General features: G+C 39.5%; 1 protein-coding gene across 17 annotated transcripts in view; it reads right to left on the bottom strand.

Annotated features, from left to right (window-relative positions):
• The window catches only part of Nek11 (NIMA related kinase 11), a 295,994-nt gene that overhangs the window by 80,064 nt on the left and 194,741 nt on the right, over positions 1–21,189 (bottom strand). For 13 of the 17 annotated variants that reach the window (XR_012443113.1, XM_074059137.1, XM_074059130.1 and 10 more), the window contains one exon: positions 18,759–18,919. Coding sequence is in view for 13 of the 17 variants with exons in the window: in XM_074059137.1 (XP_073915238.1) it covers positions 18,759–18,919 (161 nt within the window). In the remaining 4 variants the exon portion in view is untranslated. Of the gene's footprint in view, positions 1–13,229; positions 14,287–18,758; positions 18,920–21,189 lie in introns of those variants that run through there. The other 4 variants (XR_012443114.1, XR_012443115.1, XM_074059133.1 and 1 more) reach the window with 3 other exon arrangements.

Raw genomic sequence — 21,189 nt, 5'->3', positions numbered from 1 at the left:
ATAAATTATGGTGTTAGGTACATTAATAATGAATTAAAATTGACAAATTTCAAGGAAAAAGAATCATATTTCCATTGAAGTCTTCAGGTCAGTCACTTTGATATTGTAAAATTCTGTGTGTACCAGAAATCAAAAGTTCAATTAAAATGCTAGCTGTGAATTAACACTTTTTTAAATGTTGTGAAACCTTTGTTCGGGGGAATTTAAAAAAAAAATCTATAATTGCCAGTCACTTCTATTGTTTTCTTGGTCAACTTATTATTGATACAAATAAAGAATTCAGACTCCTGGGAAACATAAAACTCTCCCAACCATGAAGAATTCAGTGATATAAAAAGGAATTTTCTAATCCATGAAGATTTTCTATGAACATTATTTTGTTGGAATATAACCTTCTGATAGTCACAATTCTCAAAAATACTCACTTACAGATGCTTGAAAACAGAACATGGTAGTAAAAATTAGGTACCAAAGAAAATGTAGTTTTATCTACAGAGCTACACAGCATCTTACATCTCATTTTTTGTTCCTACAGGAAACCCCCAAATATTGTCATTTATGTTTATTTCAAGTAGATTTTTGGTCTTTGAGAATTCAAACTTCAGATTGACAAATGCAGTCAATCCATTGACAAAATGCTGTTTTGAAAATAGAAGACAACAATCATGCAATCTCATGAATAAGGCATATTCTTTCAAGAAAAAAATAATCTTATTCAGCATATATGTCATCTAGGGAAATTTCAGCTACAAGCAATTGTGTGGTGGCAAATGTCTGTAATCTCAGCACTCAGGAGGTACAGACAGAGGATGGGAAATTCAAGGCTAGCCTGGGCTACATTGTGAAACCCTGTCTCAAAAAAAGAGAAACCTCATCATATAACTTTAAAATTATTCCCACAACCCTCTCTTTCCCATGAAAGTATTTCTTACACTTTTTTTTTTTTTTTGGCTAGAATTGATGTATGTTCATCTTAAACCAATCCCTAGAAAAAGGAATAGAATAACTATACTGGCTGGAATGAATCAATTTTTATCTAAATTCTAAATTATAGGGAAGGATGTCCACTGGGACGAAGCCAAACTTCTGATAAAATGAGGGCACACTTAGTAAAAGCATGGACTTTGAAGCCAGCCTACCTGAGTTCAAATCCAGCCCTGCCATTTGCGGTCATTTGATTTGTGCAAATTTCTAAAGGTATTTCTATATATGTATGCCTGTATCTCCCCATCTATAAAATGGGTTGCTGGGGGAACAAAATACATTAGTATGTGTAAAGCATATAGTTCCGCACCTGGCATATATTAATTGTAACATTTTTGTTAAACAACATTCTTAAAAATGGCTGCTGAGTAAACAACCAACATGTACAGCATCCTGAAGTACACACAGTTCAACTTTTTGCTCAAGTTGTGGGAAGGGCTAGGGCAACTGAAGAAATCTCTTTCAGCTGCAAGGAAAAAGTGCAAGTCACCTGCAATGGCAAACTCATTAGAATAACAGATTTCTCAATGGAAACCTTAAAAGGAACGAGGGCATGAAATGAGGTATTTCCAGTGCTGAAAGAAAATAACTGCAAACCTAGGTTACTCTACCTAGCAAAATGATCCTTCACAATTGAAAGAGATATAAAAACCTTCCATGATAAACAGAATTGAAAGCAATTTATGACCACTAAAACACTACTCCAGAAGACATTCAAAGGAATCCTACACATGGAAGCTGAAGATAAACATGGCCATGAAAGGATGGGAATAGGTAAATCTCAAGCAAATGAAGAGTAGGAAAGAACCAAACACTAAAAACAAACAAACAAAAAGCAACAAAATAGTAACAGCTACCACATACCTTTTCAATATTAACACTGAATGTTAATGGTCTCAACTCCCCAGTCAAAAGACTGGTTGGTTTGCTGGATTAAAAAGCAAGACCCAACAATTTGTTGCTTACAAGAAATACATCTCACTCACAAAAGCAAACATTGGTTTATGGTGAAAGGGCAGAAAAAGATTTTCCAAGGAAATGGACCCTGAAAACAGGCAAAAGTAGCTATACTTATATCTTATAAAGTAGACTTTGAACCTAAATTAGTCAAAGAAACAAAGAAGTCCAATCTATATTAATAAAAGGAACAGTACATCATTTGAAAAAAGCAACTGTTAACTTACATGTATCTAATGTTGGTTCACCCAACACAAACACTTTATTATACAAACACTACTAGACTTAAAAGCACAGATAGACCCCAACATGATGATAGTGGGAGACCTCAAAACCCCATTATCACTAATAGATTGGTCATCCAAACAAAAAAATCAAGAAAGAAACCTCAGAATTAAATGACACCATAGACCAAATAGACTTGACAGACATCTACAGAGTATTTTATCCAGCAGCAGCACAATATACATTCCTCTCAGCAGCCCATGGAACATTCTTCAAAATAAATTATATTTGAGGACACAAAGCAAGTCTTAATAAATATAAGAAAATTGAAATAACTCCCTATATCTTATCAGACCACAACAGAATAAAACCAGAGCTAAGCAACAAAAGAAACTTCAGCAAGTATTTCAAACAAATGGAGACTGAACAATACACTGTTGAAGGACCATTGGGTCATTGAAGCAATAGGGGAGGGTGGACAAAAAAGTCATCTAATGAAAACACAACTACCAGAGCCTAAGACATACAGCAAAGGCAATGCTAAGGTGAATATTTATTGCCATTAATGCCTATATTAAAAAACAGTGAGATCTCAAATAAATGACCTAATCCTGCATCTCAAGCTCCTAGAGAAACAAGAACAAGCTAAACTCAAAATTAGAAACAGAAAGAAATAATAAAAATTAGGGCTGAAATTAATGAAATAAAGACAAAAAAATTATAAAAAAAGAATCAGTGAAACAAAAAGCTGGTTCTTCAAAAAGATAAATAAGATTGATAAACCTTTAGCCAATCTGATTGAAGGAGGAGGGGAAAACACAAATTAATAAAATTAGGATTAAAAAGGGGTTATCACAACAGATGCCAGTGAAATCCAGAGGATCTTTAGGGACACTTTGAAAACTTGTATTCAAATAAATTGGAAAACCTAGAAGAAATAGATAAATTTCTACATGAATTTGACCAAATTGAACCAAGAGGATATAAACAACCTAAATAGATCAATAACAAACAATGAGATTGAAACAGTAATAAACATTATCCCAACAAAGAAAAACCCTGGAACTGATGGGTTCACTGCCAAATTCCACCAGATTTTTAAAGATGAACTAACAACAATACTCTTCAAAATAAAGGAACACTACCAAACTCATTATAAGAAGCCAGTATTACACATTCCAAAACTGGACAGGGATGCAACAAAAAAGAAAATTATAGGCCAACATCTTTAATGAACTGATACAAAAATTCTCAATTACTAGCAAACCTAATTCAACAACACATCAAAATCAGCCATGATCAAGGTGACTTCATTCCAAGGATGCAAGGATGATTCAACATATGCAAACTGACAAATATAATACAGCATATGAACAGAAGCAAAGACAAATATCACATGATCATCTGAATAGATGCAGAAAAGCCTTTGACAAAATTCAACATCTTTTCTTGATAAAAGCTCTGATGAAATGAGGAACAGAAGGAATGAACCTCAACATCATAAAGACTGTATATGGGACATCTACAGCCAACATCATAATAAATGGGGAAAAACGGAAACTATTTCCCATATAGTCAGGAATGAGACAAGGGTGTACACTCTCTCCACTCTTATTCAACATAGTTTTGGAATTCCTAGCCAGAGCAATAAGACAGGAGAAAGAAATAAAAGGAATTCAAATAGAGAAGGAAGAAGTCAACTTATCTCTATTTGCAGATGATATGATCATATACCTAAAACCCCTAAAAACCCCACCAAAAAAACTTAGACATCATAAAAACTTTCTGCAAAATAGCAGGATACAAAATCAATACACAAAAACTGTAGCTTTTCTATAGACCAATGATGAACAAACTGAGAAAGAAATCAGGAAAATGATCCCATTTACCATAGCCTTAAAAAATACCCAGGAAGAAACCCAATAAATAAAGTGAAAGACCTCTACAACAAAAACTATGAATCACTAAAGAAAGAAGTGGAAGACGACATTGAGAAGATGGAAAGATTTCCTATGCTCATCAATAGGCAGAATCAGTATCATAAAAATGACTAACACTTCCAAAAGCAAACTATATGTTCAATGCAATCCCCATCAAAATTCCAATGACATTCTTTCAGAGGTAGAAAAATCAATCTTAAGGTTCATATAAAAGCACAAAAGACCATGAATAGCCAAGGCAATACTGAGCAAAAAGAGCAACACAGGAGGTATCACAATACATGCCTTCAAACTATACTACAGAGCCATAGCAATAAAAACAGTATGGTACTAATACAAAAACAGATATGAAGACCAATGGAGCAGAATAGAAGACACAGACTAAATACACAGAGCTATAGCCATCTAATTTTTGAGAAAGGAACCCAAAACATATGTTGAAGAAAAGACAGCCTCTTCAACAAATGGTGCTGGAAAAATTGGATACCCACATCTAGAAGAATGAAACTAAACTCCACCGTCTTTCACTGTGTATTAATATCAATTCAAAGTGGATCACAGATCTTAGTGTAAGACCTAAAACTTTGAAACTGCCACAGCAAAGAATAGGGAAAACACTGGAATACATAGATATAGGCAATACCTTCCTAAGCAGACCTTCAATAACTCAGCAATTACGAGAATAAGATTGACAAATGAGACTGCATCACACTAAAGGCTTTTGCACAACAAAGGCAACAGTCACCAGACTAAAGAGACAGCCTACTGAATGGGAACAGTCCCCTTTGAAAGGGGATTAATAACAAATAGTAAATAAAATAATAAATAAAAAATAAAATGTACAGGGAGCTCAAAAAACTTAAACTCCCGAAGAATCAACAACCCAGTGAAGAAATGGGCAAGTGAACTGAGCAGATAACTTTCAAAGGAAGAAGTCAAAATGGCCAATAAATACATGCAGATATGCTCAACATCCCTCACCAAAAAGGAAATGAAAATCAAAACTACCTTGAGATTTCATCTCATTCCAGTCAGAACACAATTGTTAATGCTAGCTAGGATACACTGTTGGTGGGAATATAAATTAGTAAACTACTATGGAAAACAGTATAGCAGTTCCTCAAAAAACTAAAAATAGAACTACCATTGATCCAGCAATGCCAATCCTTGGCATATATCCAAAGGAATATAATTCAGGATACAATAGATATACTTGCATACTCATATACATTGTAGCACTATTCACGATAGCAAAGCTATGAAAATAGCCCAGATACCCTACAACTGATGAATGGATTGAGGAAATGTGGCATATATACACAATGAGATATTATTTGGCCACTAAGAAGAATGAAATTATGTCATTTTCAGGTAAATGGGTGTAAATGGAGATCATCATGTTAAGCATATTAAGCCAGGTTCAGAAAGACACGTTTGCAATAGTTGGACTAGGGAGAAGGGGAAAGGAAAGAAGAATGATAGAGCATGAATAATATTGAAATACACTGGATCTGTGTAGGAAGAAGGCATAACAACGTGTACTGAAAGGGTTGAATAATAAGCAGTAGGAGGAAAGGGTAAGGAAGAGTAATAGAGGTTATTAATCTGATTAAAGTACAACAAATTCACAGGTCAAACACCATGGCAAAACCTCTTTGAGCAATGAATATGCATTTAAAATGGACAGGAATGTAAAACAGGATCTGTTAGGGGTGGGCACTAGAGGAAGGAGGGAAGGTAAATGGAGAAGTTGAGGGAGGGTGAATATGGTTGATGCATTTTATATACCTGTATGAAAATAGAACAAGGAAACCTGTTGAAATTGTTTTAAGTTGGGGGAGGGGACGATGAGGGACAATGATGGAGGAGTGAACCCAACCAAGGCACAGTGTAAGCACAAATGGAAATGTCACAATGAAACCCCTCTACAACCAATATAGGTTAATAAAATGTTTCAGAAAGAAATCTCTGAAACAAACAGTAGTTTGTTTCTCAAGCTGTTGCCAAGAATCACTTATCCACCAGCTTCCGATCAGGTGTGCCATTCCAGCTGCACCTGAACCTCAGTGAAAAAAGGTGAAGGAATGAAGAGAAAGTGGCTTGGCCACACCTATGAGGGATAAGCCTATAGGAAGCCACTAATGAGAGATACCCAGTACCCAAAGGTTTATTTGCCAAGTCCAAGGTCATTTAGCCATGATGTGGATGAAATGCAGAGGAAGGAGCCAAAGGCAAGGTATCCAGACCCAAGATAGTGGATCCCTCCCTCCTTCACTTTCAGTAGTGAATTTCTTCCTCTCACTAAATGGGCTAACGCAGGAAAGAATTAGAGGTTGACAAAAAAAGAAAAAAACAAAACAAAACACCTGGTCAAGAAAAATACCAAGCTAGTCTGAAACTTAAACCAACTTTATAAAAGTTAGATTAAGGCAAACAATTTATACAGTTCTTGTTGCAACTGAATATATGAACAATAGAAAGATCTAGCAATGATATCTTTAAAATGATAGCTATATACAATGTTGTGCCTGATTACAAATAAATGTGAATGTATGAATGAATGAATGAAAAGAACCAAGCTACCATAAGAACCTAGCTTAGGATGAGGGCTGCCTGGGCACTGATGGTTCCTTAGAGATTGGATATCTATTTTAAGACATTCCTCAAGATTATTCTGCTCACTGATCCTTCAACTTGACTATCTGTCCACATCTAGCATCCTCAACACTCTGAGGCTGGAGGGCTATGCTGACTGCCAAAGGCATGTCCAGGGAGGCCTGGTAGGCACAGACACACACAGACAGCTTCACATTACAGAAGTGTCTTGTGTTTCCAGTGGCCAAAAGCTGCCTGGCATGAGTGGGAATTGATGTACTGATGCTTCACAGTACGCTGCTGGGCCTTACACCATGTTCACTGTGGAACAATCCCAAGCAGGCATAGATCTATAAATATATGCACAAAGTAGCCAGACATAACCTTCTGTGACAGCCCCAGCCACAGAGATGTACTCAACTGAGCTTCATCTTGGGAGATCCTAGCACATTGTCATACTCACTGATCCCTATGTCATCAGTGTGAAGGATCTGATATCTTTCATCATTGTCACTTCTCTGGAGTTTCAGTGTCATCCCATAACATGAAACCAAACTATGCAGCACCCTCTTTCCTACTCACCCGTATATATTCTGAACCCACCTTTTCTTTCTGAGAGACCTCACTGGAGTGTGCTCAGGACCTCCAAGTTGCCAAGTCATGAATTGGCAACAGCAGCCAGGAAGTAGCCTGGATACAGGCTGAGGACTTATGGTTCATATATGTATATGAACACTTGCAAGCATGCTTCTTCTTTTTTTCCTCTCTTGATAGCAACTGCTTTTGTTGAGATGACGTATGCCTGTATACACTGTATACACAGACGTGAAGTTTTCAAAAATGCATATGCCTGAATACATACCACCCAAAACAAGGTACAGAAATTGCTGTCATCCTCAACATTTCTCCAGGCCTCTTTCTAGCCAGTTCTTGTTCTCTATAGGCAGCACTGTTCTGATCTCTATCACCATAGGTTCATCTTTTTTTTTATGTTTTGGAGGTACTAAGAATTGAACCCAGCCCTAGAGCATGCCAGGCAAGGGCTCTACCTCTTGAGCCATACACCCAACCAGTATTTTTTTTTTATTTTGTTTTAGAGATAGGGTCTCATTAACTTTGCCCAAGCTAGCCTTGAACTCTGCATTCTCCTACCTCCACCAACTGGGTAGAAAGGATTTGGGGTGTGCACCACCATGGCTGGCTCACCATAGAGTTATCTTTAGGGTTTGTTTCAGTTACTCTTCACTGAATTAGGCTTTCATTTAAAAATATACTCTCCTTCCAAGGCCTTCATGGTATAGTTACAGTTGGTCTGGCACCTCCAACTACACATGATCTTCTTGTCACCATTCAGCTTCTTGAACTTTCCCAATCCCTTTGTGCCCGAGGTCCTTACTACATATGATTCTATCTCTCTGAAACACTCCTCTCCAACTCCCTTTTCTTATCTCAAGGTCTGGCTCCTTCTCATTCTCCAGGTCACAACCTAGTCATTGGCTAGAAGATCTCCTTGACTCCTCTTGTTCTGCACACCCCCTCAAATATCCATTCCATCTACACCTCTGTTTCTTTGTTTCATGGTTGCTCTTGCTTGTTTATGTATTGGCCTATTGACTACCTGTCCCAGTAGATTATACCTCCCATATATCCATTCATTCACCCATTCACTCATCCATTCATATATTCCACAATATGTACCGAATGTACTTTGTGCCAAACACTGTTTAAGGTGTTGTAAACAAAGCAATGAAAAAAGGAGACAGGATCTCTGCCCTCATCTTTCATTCTAGCATGGAGCGACAGACCATAAATGAAGCAGCAAGTAAACAGTGTCATCTCAGGTGAAAAATAAAACAGAAAGGCAGAAGAGTGAATTCTCAGCAGAATTCACTCTTTTTAAGAGTGGGCAGAGTCCTTCCCAATAAGATAACATGCAGGCAAAGACAAGGAGGAAAGTCACATGTGCGTTTGGTGGGGAGGGTATTCCAGGCTCCTAAAGGCAGGAAGATTCATAGTGTGTTCCAGAAACAGAAGGAGGCTAGTGTGAGTGGCATGAGAGACAGTGATGCTCCTAGTGATGACAGAGAGGCTTGTTAAGGTACTTGTGTGTGGAAGGGGGCTGGAGGGCTATACAGACTTCATCTTCTACTCGAAGCACTAAGGGAGGGAGTTGTCCCCAGGAGACCAGTTAGATGCTGTTGTTCAAAGCTACTGGAAAGGTGACAGTGGCTTTGGCAGTAGGAGTAGGGGTACTAAGTATAGTCATATTCAATGCATACTTTGAAGGTGAAGCTGATAGGCTTTGCTTATGGACTGGATATGAATGTGAGTGAAAGAAGGCAAGTCAAGGTTAACTCCAGAGGAGCTGTGGATGGGGGCTGGAGTAGATGAGGAGTTTACTTTAGGACATGCTTATTTTAGGATATCTATTACAGGTCCACATGACATTGAACTCTACTCTCAGACTGGAGGCATGAATCTAGAGTTCTGGGGAGACAGAAATTATGAATGGAAGACAAACACTGAGGAGCTGTCTGTCAACAGATGCTATTCAAGTTCATGAGACTGAGATGTTGGTGCAGGTGGACTGTGTCTGTTCACTACCAGGTATCCAGTGTCTGAACACTCAATACTTGATGTACAAATGAATGGCACAAGCAACTACCCACCTACTTGCTTTGCTGCCAGATGCATTACTAAGCAAGCATCCTCTCTCCTTCAGCAGCTTTGAAAAATGTCACCAAGTTATGGAAGCCAAAACACCAAGGAGACCGTATTCATTTTCTATACACTCAGCAATACCTTTCACATCTCAGTTTGATCTCATTGGAAGTCAAGTCCTGGCTCTTGTGCATTCATAATTCATGAGAAGGCAGATGATGCTGTTGAGCATAAAGCCAGGGGACAGAGTTGGTGGCATCCTTGTGGGGGCTTTCCCTACAGTCAGTAAGCAGAGATCCTAACTCCTATTTCACTGCTAATGGTCACCTTCTGTCCTAAGATGTGTGTTATGTGTCATGATGGGAACACAGAGCCACATCTGTAATATGCAAACTGTCAACAAGCCTCCCTGGCTCCCACAAGACTAAATGCCTCTGTCACTGAATTCAGAGTCGCTGAGACATGACTGTCAATGTGTCCACATTTCACTGCTAATGCCTTATTTATGCTACATTATTAAAACCTTCTAACTGCAGCTGTCTCCTATTAATGCCCAGGTCCCAGCAAGTCAGGGCCTGCAGCATTGCTTTAGGATTTTATAGATTTTTTTATAGATACTTATAATGAAAGGACTCTTAAGACATTTTGGACTACAGTTTGGAAATGTAAAAAAAAAATAGAAGGAAACAGAAAGTAGGGATGACGGACCATGGATCCAGGACCATGGATTTTCCGGGAGCTGGAGAGACTGGACTACCTCTACTGCACCCCATTCCTTGTCGGGAATCAATGCCCTTCTCTTGCTCCTAATTAACTGCTTAATCTCTTTACACACATGTGTCCAATAGTCTAAGGAAGAAAGTCCTGTCATTTAAGAGAGGTTTATTGGGACAAAAAGAGAATCTTCGAATTCCAAAAGGAAGCCCCGATACACATTTATTTCTACTTTCAATTTCAGTTCTGGCTTTATTTTCATTTACATCTCACAGAGTAAGCAGAAAACTTGGTCCTGTGTTTTAAACACAATTTAAAATAATCAGATCACAGTTGATTTTCTCCCATTTCAGAGCTGTCCTTGACGTCCTAAGCACTGCCTCTTCTTATTTACTGACTTCTATAAATGTTGAATTGTTGATCTGGTGCCATGATTGTCAGCTTGAATCCCAGCTCTGTCACTGGACTGGGAGACCAAGGTCAAATTAATTATTCTGCATCGTAGACCCCTACAAAGTGCTTGTGGGCCTAAAATGGTATAAAGCATGTAAAGGATTTGGTGCAAGAGAGCTCCGTTTTGTCAGCCATGACTACTGTGCACCGTGTGCCTCCAGAGCAGCAGGTTATATAGGAAGGACAGCACCTCAACAATGCCTATGACATGTCACACTCCCTTCTTCCTGGGTGAGCACCATGAGATGGTGTTCTCTCCCCCTTTCCAGGTAAATGAAAGATTCAGAAAATAAGATTAAATTTCTCTGTGCAACTGATTAACAAAACAGTGGGGTATACCTTTATTTTTCTGTTTGCAAGGGCTATTTAGAATGACTTCCATATTTTTTGCAGACTTTTTTGTTTTGGGTACTGTAAGGTCAAAGCACCTCAACCATGATGCCAGTTGGGGAGACAGTAATTGATCTTCGGGGGGGGGTGTGAAGAGAGAGAAGGTTGTTAGAGAGAAAGCCCCCAAAGGTATCATTCCAACTGGTCTTATGAGTCACACCACTATCCCTACCTCCAGCCCCAGGAACAGCACATAAAACACAGGGCATCTCATACTTCTGGTCATTGTTCTCTTGCTCCCCCATGAGCTGATAACCTCAGCTCATGCACCAAAGGGAGGCCATGGGGCTAGTAACCTCACACTCTCCCACTGAAAGGAATACACAGCAGACCTAATTTAAATGATGTAGGGATAAGGCTGTCTACAAAGTCCAATGTGCGATGCCCCACAGTAAGCTGTGTTTTTTCCCTGGACAAGGAACAAGACATTGGGAAAGGAAAGAACTGTGATCACAATGAGGGCTGGACTGGGGGGAGGGGTGAAAACTGGCCCACCGAAGTCACTCCTGTGAACAGCATACATTGAGGCTACAGAGGCTGGTCACCTGGGGACAGGTACACCACACTGGTAACATCCACTAGCACCTTGGTGAGCCTGGCTGCTCTATAGCCCAGGACCCAGTGAAACGGGACACAGATTGGGAAGTGACTCTGTCCAGGTTGCTCTGTAGAACTGATGACCTCTAAGATCAGTTCAGGATTCAAAGTATGGCTCCCCGTGTATGCAATTAAATTTGTGGACCTAATAAATTAGCTAAGCTCATGTAAAATAGCAGGCACACCAGTGTCACTAGTGGGATTCACAAGTTTTAGCATCTGCTATTAAAAATACTGGAGATAAATTTGAAACCCTTAACAGAGAAGAGAGGTGGACCTTATTCAATTTGCTTTCTTTGTTGTTTTTGTTATTGTTGTTTTATGGTACTGGGATTTGAACTCAGGGTCTTGTGCTTGCTAGGCAGGTGCTCTGTCATTTGGTCCATGCTCCCAGCTAGTTTGCTTTAATTATTTTTCAAATAGAGTCACTGGACTGCAGTTCTCTTACTTAATACCTCCCACATGGCCAGGATTACAGATGTGCACCATCACACCTGGCTTGCTGGCTGAGATGAGTCTTGTTAACTTTTTGCCTCAAACCACAATCCTGATCTCTACATCCTGAGAATCTGGGATTACAAGCATGAGCCACTGCACCACCTGGCCTTAATTTTCATAATTCCCTTGGTCTTAATTTTCCCCAGAATGGGCATAAATTTTGCCTGTACATACCTTAGTAATTCTATATAGTAAAATAGGTCTTGACATGGTGCCAAATAACACAGAGACTCCTCAGCCATTCCCTTGTGCCTTCTGTGTTTCCTCTGTCATCAGTGGCACGGAGGGATTAGTACTGTGCAGAGGAAAGGCTGTGTAAAGAATGGCTGAAAATAAGATTGTAGCTTGCTACTTGCTAACCTCCTTGTCACCTCCTTAAGCCTCAGTGTCCTCTTATGGAAAACTGGGATATCACAGCAGTCTCACCTTTCAAGGGACCTAGCTTTTAAAGTCAGCACTTAATGCGAAATTAATTATACACAAAATACTCTCTGCTGTTCCTCTCTTGAGCAACAGATAAGACAGCTGATTTACACTAAAGACTGCATTGTACGAAAACCACCTATCTTTGAACACTGTAAGTCTAGGGCAGGAATTCAAACTGCAAGGTACTCACAATCTGAGACACACAGGCACTGAAATACAGCAGGGGACTCTGGATGCACAGCTCATTCTCACTCTGGGCACTTGCTTTGATGGAAATGTCAGGGGAATTGCCTAAAGTCTCTAACTCCCACCCTCTCTTTCTTCCTCACCCTTGTCCTTTTTTTGTTTTACTAGAATCCACCCAGTTATATTTGAGTTTGATGCACTTCATTTAGAATATATGTGTAAAAGGGTCATTGCAAGAATGAAATTAAATAACTCATGTGTGGCAGCCATGAGGTATGGCACATGTCCCTTGAAGAGAAAGCCTCCTACGGAGGGCATAGGGAGCTGACACCCCAGCTGCTGCGCCTTCAGGATCCACCATGACATTCGGGGGAGGTGGGGCTATTCCTAGGGGCTCCCAGTCAGTGCCAGCTCAGAGGAAATGCTGGTCAGGTCATTTTTGCCTGGCACAGGACTTCTGCAACCAGCAGTCTGTCCTGGCATGCCCTATCAGCCTGGACAAGCCTTTTACAGAATGCACTTCAGTCCTAGGCACTCATTCAGTGTCTAGTTCTTTCCTCCCTTCCCTTCTTTCCAACCCTCCTCCCTCCCTCTCCCACTTCCTCCACCCTTCCTTCCTCCCTTCCTCTTTTCATTTCTCCTCAAAGGTGTCAGCATAGTTGGAGGTTCTCCCCACCTGCTTCACAGGCATTTATTTCCCTTTCATTTCTAATTCTGTCTTGTCATCTGTTTTCCAGAGGACCTGAAGTGACCCAGAATATAAAGTACTGAGCATACAAGGAAAGTTCTGGGAATGCCAGCTGTTATAGTTATCATAATGACGATCTGATGAACCTAATGACTCCATGAGAGAAGACCTTCACAATGGTCTGTCCCAGGGTGCTCAGGAGAACTTCAGGCCAGCCCACCCCGTGCCCAGTTCTCTGCTCATCACTGTGTTACAAGCAGAAGAGCACTTCTGTTTTTCCTAATGCTTTACTGTATAGGGACAATACAGTAGCTGGGACAATACAGTAGCTGGGACAAATGAGCCTCTGCAGTCCTTCATTTTAGCAAGAACAAACAGTGTGGTCCTGAAGAGCCTTTTAAAACCAGCAGTGATGAAAGCCATGGTCATTAACAGCCTTTCCCAAGGGAGCTCTGGGTCAGGTCTTTATTGTCCAGCATTACTAGTGCTTCTGTGCCGTTGATTAGCCTTGGAGGGGAAACGACGGTCAAAGCAGTAAGGGAAAGACAGAAGAATTAATGGAGACACCCATCAGCGTGCAGCCCTGAGGCACTCCCATTGCAGCGTTCCCAGGAAACGCTTTCCAGTGACAGGTCCTGCAGATGCTGTGGGGAGCCTGTTCGATGACAGCGATAAACTCCATTCTCCTAAGATCTGAGGCTGGTTCCAACTTGGTGACCATAGACTTCACAGAGGAGCCATCAACACGATGATAATGGCTTGTGATAAAGATGTTATTGATGTTTTGCTTATCACAGCAGAGAAACAACCGGCAGTCAACAGTAATTAGGTCCTTAATAAAACTGTGCTTTGGAGAAGTCACTGTGAAAAGACTGTCATGGTTGGCACAAAGGACTCAGAAATAAATCACGATGAAGCCCATAGCTGTCTATCTTTCTGAAAGCGCTTCATCCATCAATATATGACTCCCATCTGAAGAAGAGGGAATTGACTTTGATCTGATTCTTCACACAAGTGCCATGGATAGGATAACCACCTGAGCACCATAGCATGCTTAGGGTTCAGGAGAAAGACTGGACAGATTCAGCCTGGAAGCGAGGGGGGTAGGGGAGGGGGCAACAGGTAGGTTGGAGCAATGACCCAAACAATATATGTGCATGTGAGTAAATGAATATAAATTAAAAAATAAAAAAATTAGAATAAATGTTACCTATTGCTATTTTAATTAGCTCTATAAGTCACTCAATAAAAGTTTACTAGTAGAAGAAAAAAAAAGACTAGAAAGAGGGCAGAAGAGGGAAGTCCCAGAGATGGCTGCAGGTTTCATGTGACTTACAAGGTGAACAGTGACTGAGCCTCAGCACTGAGTTCTGAAGTATAATTAGTATGTTGCTAATAAAAGAACCGAAAAGGATGAATTGACACCCGTCACAACCCAACAGCCCACCTTTGAGGGAGAAACTATAATGAACTAGTACTAGAAAAAGAAAAACAAAGGAGGCTGTAATTCTCCCCCTCTCGAATACAAATTGCTCTGTTGTGGTTTCCAATCCTGCTTCTGTTACACCAGGTCTGTGCTAGGTTGATACACCTTGTAAAGGAGAAAAAACATTGGTTCTGTAACGTGAAAGCCCTGGGCCTGAAGTGTGGGTCTGACCCCTCCTGACTGTGACATGGACAAGCCAATTTTCTCTCAGAAACTCAGTTTCTTCATTTGGAAATCAGGAATAACTACCCACCTGGATTTTGTGAGACAAGATGCAGTTATGTATGTGAGAGGCCTTAGCATCCTGCCTTAATGGATCATTTAAAATCAATCACAATTTGTCATATTATGTGACACACAGTCGAGAGAGTAAAATCCCTGTGTTGTATTTATCATCTGCCTTAATGCCTAAAAAGGGACTGTCTTTTAATACTGCAATTGTAAAACTGCTCTTTAACATGAAAAGAGCTTTGGCAGATCATAAAAAGGCCACAAGCTGGCCAGGTCATTTCATAATAATAGCTGTTATTATTAAGTATTTATTAAATAATGAACTTCTGGGAACTGTTCTAAATACTTCACACTGATTACTTCATTTAATCTTAAAACCACTCTATGAGGCAGGACCAATATTGTTTCACTTTATAGAGGAGAAAATTGAGGCACTGTGAAGTTTAGTGATTTGTACAAGGTCACATACCAGCAAGTGACAAAGATGAGACCCATATAATGGTAATCTTATTTCAATGTTGTTTCTTGACATGGCTGGTGTTTGTGAGATTTTTTCCTAATGCAATTTTCTGAATTGGCTTCATTTTATTTAAACATTATACTATTAGCAAATGAAATTTTACTGCTTGATGCTCTGAGAAAAACTGACTATGCATTTTGGGTATATGTTTTGCAACCCTAGGCACAAGGAAGCTTCCCTAATACTGCAAAATGCTATTGTTACAGTTGTTTATAACAGTGGCTCAGAAGCAAATGCAAATTATATGTTTAATTTGTGGTAGAAGGCACTGGTTTTTCCAGCATCCATTGGGAAAATGGTATAAGGGAAGTTTTTACTTTGTTATTCTGACTCCCAGCTTCCTTTCATTCTGCTTTTTTGTCATCATTTGTTCCTGTCCTCATATACTTGTCTTTTTAAATTATCTCACTCTTTCTCTTTCTCTGCTTTTCTCTTCTTCTCATCCCTCTCTTTGCTTGGCTCTGTGACTATACTCTATTAGTTCCCTGCCTCTCTCTGTTTTATATGAACTTGGAAAACATTTCTTATTCATTTTATGGACTACTATGATTGGGTTGTTTCATCTTCATTAAAAATAGTTGAGTGGCTTGGCAGCACCCCTGTAATTCTAGTGCTTGGAGGGCTAAGGAGGACTGCAAGTTCAAGGCCAGCCTGGGCTACATAGTAAGATCTTTTCTCAAAAAAGGAAAAAAAAATGTTTGAGGGGATTGTATAGAACATTCTCTCCATTCCAAAACTCATCCCTCCAAATTAAGTTTCATTGACTCAGGTACCCCATGATCGACTATTATTAAATAAATGGTTTCAGTTAGTAGAAAACTTCCGTACCTCATGGAAGTATAAGTTCCAAAGGATATCAGGTTTTTATGGACTAAAAAGAAAATGAGGTCTGCTTTCTCCTCACATATCTGCTGCTGACCCCTCATGCAGAGGCCCACAGAGGAAGCACAAGTCAGAGTTGTTTCTTGGTCTGTGGCCCACACTGGGCTTAGTCTTGCTAATTAGAAATTTATTACAAAGGCGTAGACTCAGAGAGATCTTGGGCCCTCAGAAGCTGAAAGTAACTAGAAATATCATCCCCTAAACTAGAATCTCTGGGTCTTATTCCCCAAAATAGGTCAGTCTTTATAAATTTGTATTTGCCTTAAATTTGTAAATAATACAAAATCTTATTACTGCTCATAAAAGTATATAAGCAATAACGATAAAAACAGCATGGTACTGGCACAAAAACAGACACGAAGACCAGTGGAACAGAATAGAGGACCCAGATGTGAAGCCACACAACTATAACCAACTTGTCTTTAACAAAGGAGCTAAAAATATACGATGGAGAAATAGCAGCCTCTTCAACAAAAACTGCTGGGAAAACTGGTTAGTAGTCTGCAAAAAACTGAAACTAGATACATGTTTATCACGCTATACCAGTATTAACTCAAAATGGATCAAGGACCTTAATATCAGGCCCCAAACTCTAAAGTTGATACAGGAAAGAGTAGGAAATACTCTGGAATTAGTAGGTATAGGTAAGAACTTTCTCAACGAAACCCCAGCAGCACAGCAACTAAGAGATAGCATAGATAAATGGGACCTCATAAAACTAAAAAGCTTCTGTTCATCAAAAGAAATGGTCTCTAAACTGAAGAGAACACCCACAGAGTGGGAGAAATTATTTGCCATCTACACATCAGGCAAAGGAGTGATAACCAGAATATATAGGGAACTTAAAAAACTAAATTCTCCCCAAATTAATGAACCAATAAAGAAATGGGCACGTGAACTAAACAGAACTTTCTCAAAAGAAGAAATTCAAATGGTCAAAAAACACATGAAAAAATGCTCACCATCTCTAGCAATAAAGGAAATGCAAATTAAAACCACACTAAGATTCCTCCTCACCCCTGTTAGAATAGCCATCATTAGCAACACCACCAACAACAGGTGTTGGCGAGGATGGGGGGGGGGAACCCTCTTACACTGTTGGTGGGAATGTAAACTAGTACAACCACTCTGGAAAAAAATTTGGAGGCTACTTAAAAAGCTAAACATTGATCTACCATTTGATCCAGCAATACCACTCTTGGAGATATACCTAAAAGACTGTGACACAGGGTACTCCAGAGGCACCTGCACACCCATGTTTATTGCAGCACTATTCACAATAGCCAAGTTATGGAAACAGCCAAGATGCCCCACCACTGACAAATGGATTAAGAAAATGTGGTATCTATATTCAATGGAATTTTATGCAGCCATGAAGAAGAATGAAATGTTATCATTTGCTGGTAAATGGATGGAATTGGAGAACATCATTCTGAGTGAGGTTAGCCTGGCCCAAAAGACCAAAAATCGTATGTTCTCCCTCATTGCGGACATTAGATCAAGGGCAAACACAACAAGGGGATTGGACTTTGGTCACACTATAAAGCGAGAGCACACAAGGGAAGTATGAGGATAGGTAAGACACCCAGAAAACTAGATAGCATTTGTTGCCCTCAATGCAGAGAAACTAAAGCAGATACTTTAAAGGAACAGAAGCCAATAGGAGAAGGGGACAAGGAACTAGAGAAAAGGTGAGATCAAAAAGAATTAACCTAGAAGGTAACACACATGCACAGGAAATTAATGTGAGTCAACTCCCTGTATAGCTATCCTTATCTCAACCAGCAAAAACACTTGTTCCTTCCTATTATTGCTTATACTCTCTCTTCAACAAAATTAGAAATAAGGGCAAAATAGTTTCTGCCAGGTATTGAGGGGGTGGAGGGGAAAGGGAGGGGTAGAGTGGGTGGTAAGGGAGGGGATGGGGGCAGGGGGGAGAAATGACCCAAGCCTTGTATGCACATATGAATAATAAAACAATAAAAAAAATTAAACCAAAGGGAAAAAAAAATCCCAACTCTCCTGCCAAAGAGAAACTTGTAAATGAGAAACTGTTCAGTGTGCAAGTAATAAGTGTGTCCCCTCCCCTTGTCCCCACTACAGTAAATGCTGTGTATGCCAGCCCACTTGTCATCAACACGAGAATTCCTTGGAGTCCTACCTGACCCTGACCCTTGGAAATTAAGACTTATTACACAGAGCCATTATAAAATCCCTGGTATTCCTATCCTCTGCTTTGGGTTTTAAGACTTCCTTTAAATCTTCTGGGAGAGTCCAGTCAGAACATCCATCAGTTCCACAACTTTTGGCAGGGAGCAGAATTACCTGTTGGTTTGTTCTGTGAGGAAGACAGGGTCCCTCATCCTTGTCCTCTTCCTCTGGTCCTAAGAACGCTACTTCTTCTTCCTGTTCCTCACTCTCTTCAGAACAGGAATCAAATACATCAGCATAATACTCTTCAGCCACAAGTGGGTCTTCTGGGATCTCTGAAATAAGGAATAAACAACAATCAGCCATGAAAATTATAATGAGGCTAGGGTCCTTCCCCCTCAGGCTTCCCCAGAGACATATTTTGCACTGACAGAGCTTCCATCAACTGTGGCTTAGCTTACACTTTGCTTCCTGAAAGAATCTGATTGAATGTAATAAGCACTCAGCACAATGAAACCGGTGGAAGAAAGAGGACATTTCTACTCGTAACTATCTTTTGAAAGCAGGAGAACAAACACCATGAAGCAAGGAGAAACAATCTACCTTCAAGTCGTTATATTTGGAGGCAAGAATCCTTATGTAAGACAAGGAGATTGAGTTGCAAAACGAGGACACAATATGCAGATGGGCAGAACAACATACGAAGTTTTTAGCAGAGGCAGTGGGAAAAAAACTGGAAGCTTCCTTTGTAAAAAAGAAAATGTTAATAGTGGGACCAAACAAGATGGATGAGCAGTAATGGCATTTTGGCAAGCCAGAGAAAATATCACAATTCTTTTCTCATGGTTATGAAGCTTTTGGAATGGAGTTTGTTCCAGCAGACCCTATTCACACCCCCACACAGCATTTATTTTTAAAAGGAAAGAATATCTACTTTAGTTGATGCCAATAACCCAAGTTACTGGATCCAAGATTATTAGTGACTGAAAAAGACTCCATGCCTATAACAATCTTCAACAAAGAAAGGCCAGGAATGATCACAATAGAGCACAGCAATATGAACTCTAATTTGCTAATGGGGCCTAGAAATAGAGAAATATCTTTGAATGGGGCAAGGAGGAAATTACATAATGATACTACATATCAGCAAGGCAACGGGCATTTCACACCTTGTGCCACGCTCTGACATATAAACCAAATTATTCTAAATTGTAACACAAAGCACCATTTTTCAATCTGTTATTTTCTGTCTAGTGGGAAAAATGGAATTTGGGGTGAGAGGACTAAGGTTTAAATCTACCTCTATCACCTTGTATAGATCAAAGTCTTGGCAAGGTACTTCATCTTGTTGAGTGTCAATTTCTCCAGGAAAATTTACATTAAGAATAATCGAGCTGGTCACTATATTTGTATACAGAGAATGTTCACACAGATACTCACTCAATTTCCACATCTGCAAAAATGGGCTTTTCAAAAAAATGTCTTTACTCATTAATCAACTCAAGAATTGTTTGAAGGTTAAATAATAGATATAGAATTCCCTGACAAGATGACGTTAAAGTCTTATATATGTTCCCCAGTAAAACGCAAGAGGTTATACAGTGGAATAAAATTAGTCAGACAAAAAGACAAAAATTACACATATTCAAAACTGCCATTGCTCATTTTTAGGAAGAAGCATACTGGAGATCTTACGCATCCAGTAATTTCAGCACAGACTGTTTCCCTTCAGATCACTGATTTCAAGCACAAGATGAGATGGATGATTTGTAGGTAGGACTCATTTTATAAAGGAAGTAGAGCTGCTCAGTCAGGTTGGCACGGAGTGTCTGTCCTGGCCATCTCCACCATGTCAAAGGTTTCCTTTAAGATCATGCTAACAATGGATCCAGGTTCTGGAAATATATCTTTCACAGCAGTCTTAAAGTTTGCAGCAAAAGAATTTAAAGTTCCTTCAGCAACAAGTGCTATTATTACCAGTGATGGACTAGGAATTGATCCCATGCAGCCTGCTGAACATGCTTTTCTAAAGAGTAGTTCAGAACTGCAAATTATTCCTACAGAGTACATTGGAAGTTGTTAATAGCTGCTACTTGGAACATATAATTACCTTTCAGAATAAATATTTGTATTTTTGTTGTTCTAAAATTGAAATAAGGCATTTGAGATACTATGAAATAAAGCATTTGAGAGTCAATGAAACAATGAAAGGTGACCCTCTGTCATTCATACTGTTCATGCGACAAGGGAAAGCAGATGCATGGAGGGTACTGCCACCTCAGAAGGTCATACAGTCATTGACTGCTACCTCACAACACACATAAGGAGTTCATTTGTGGCAAATGGTTTATCCTACAGTGTGTTTTTAACTGGAGGATGAGTCAGACAATTATTTCTGTGAATATTTGGAAAATCAATATTTAGTAAATCTAACATATTTCTCTTTGAGCTCAAAATGTAAAAGGATCATAGGTTGCAGTTTGTTTGCTACCATCTGACTTGCACACTCATAGTTTGGTTCTTAAATATATAGCTTATGAAGACATTTCAGTGAATAATTAGCTATCTTAACTTTTTTTGGAGTACTGAGGTTTTAACTCTTCCC

This window comes from Castor canadensis, chromosome 17 (assembly GCF_047511655.1).
Source record: "Castor canadensis chromosome 17, mCasCan1.hap1v2, whole genome shotgun sequence".
Taxonomy (NCBI): Eukaryota; Metazoa; Chordata; class Mammalia; order Rodentia; family Castoridae; genus Castor; species Castor canadensis.
The sequence above is the reverse complement of the archived record's forward strand: the minus strand, read 5'-3'. Positions and strand labels throughout refer to the sequence as shown.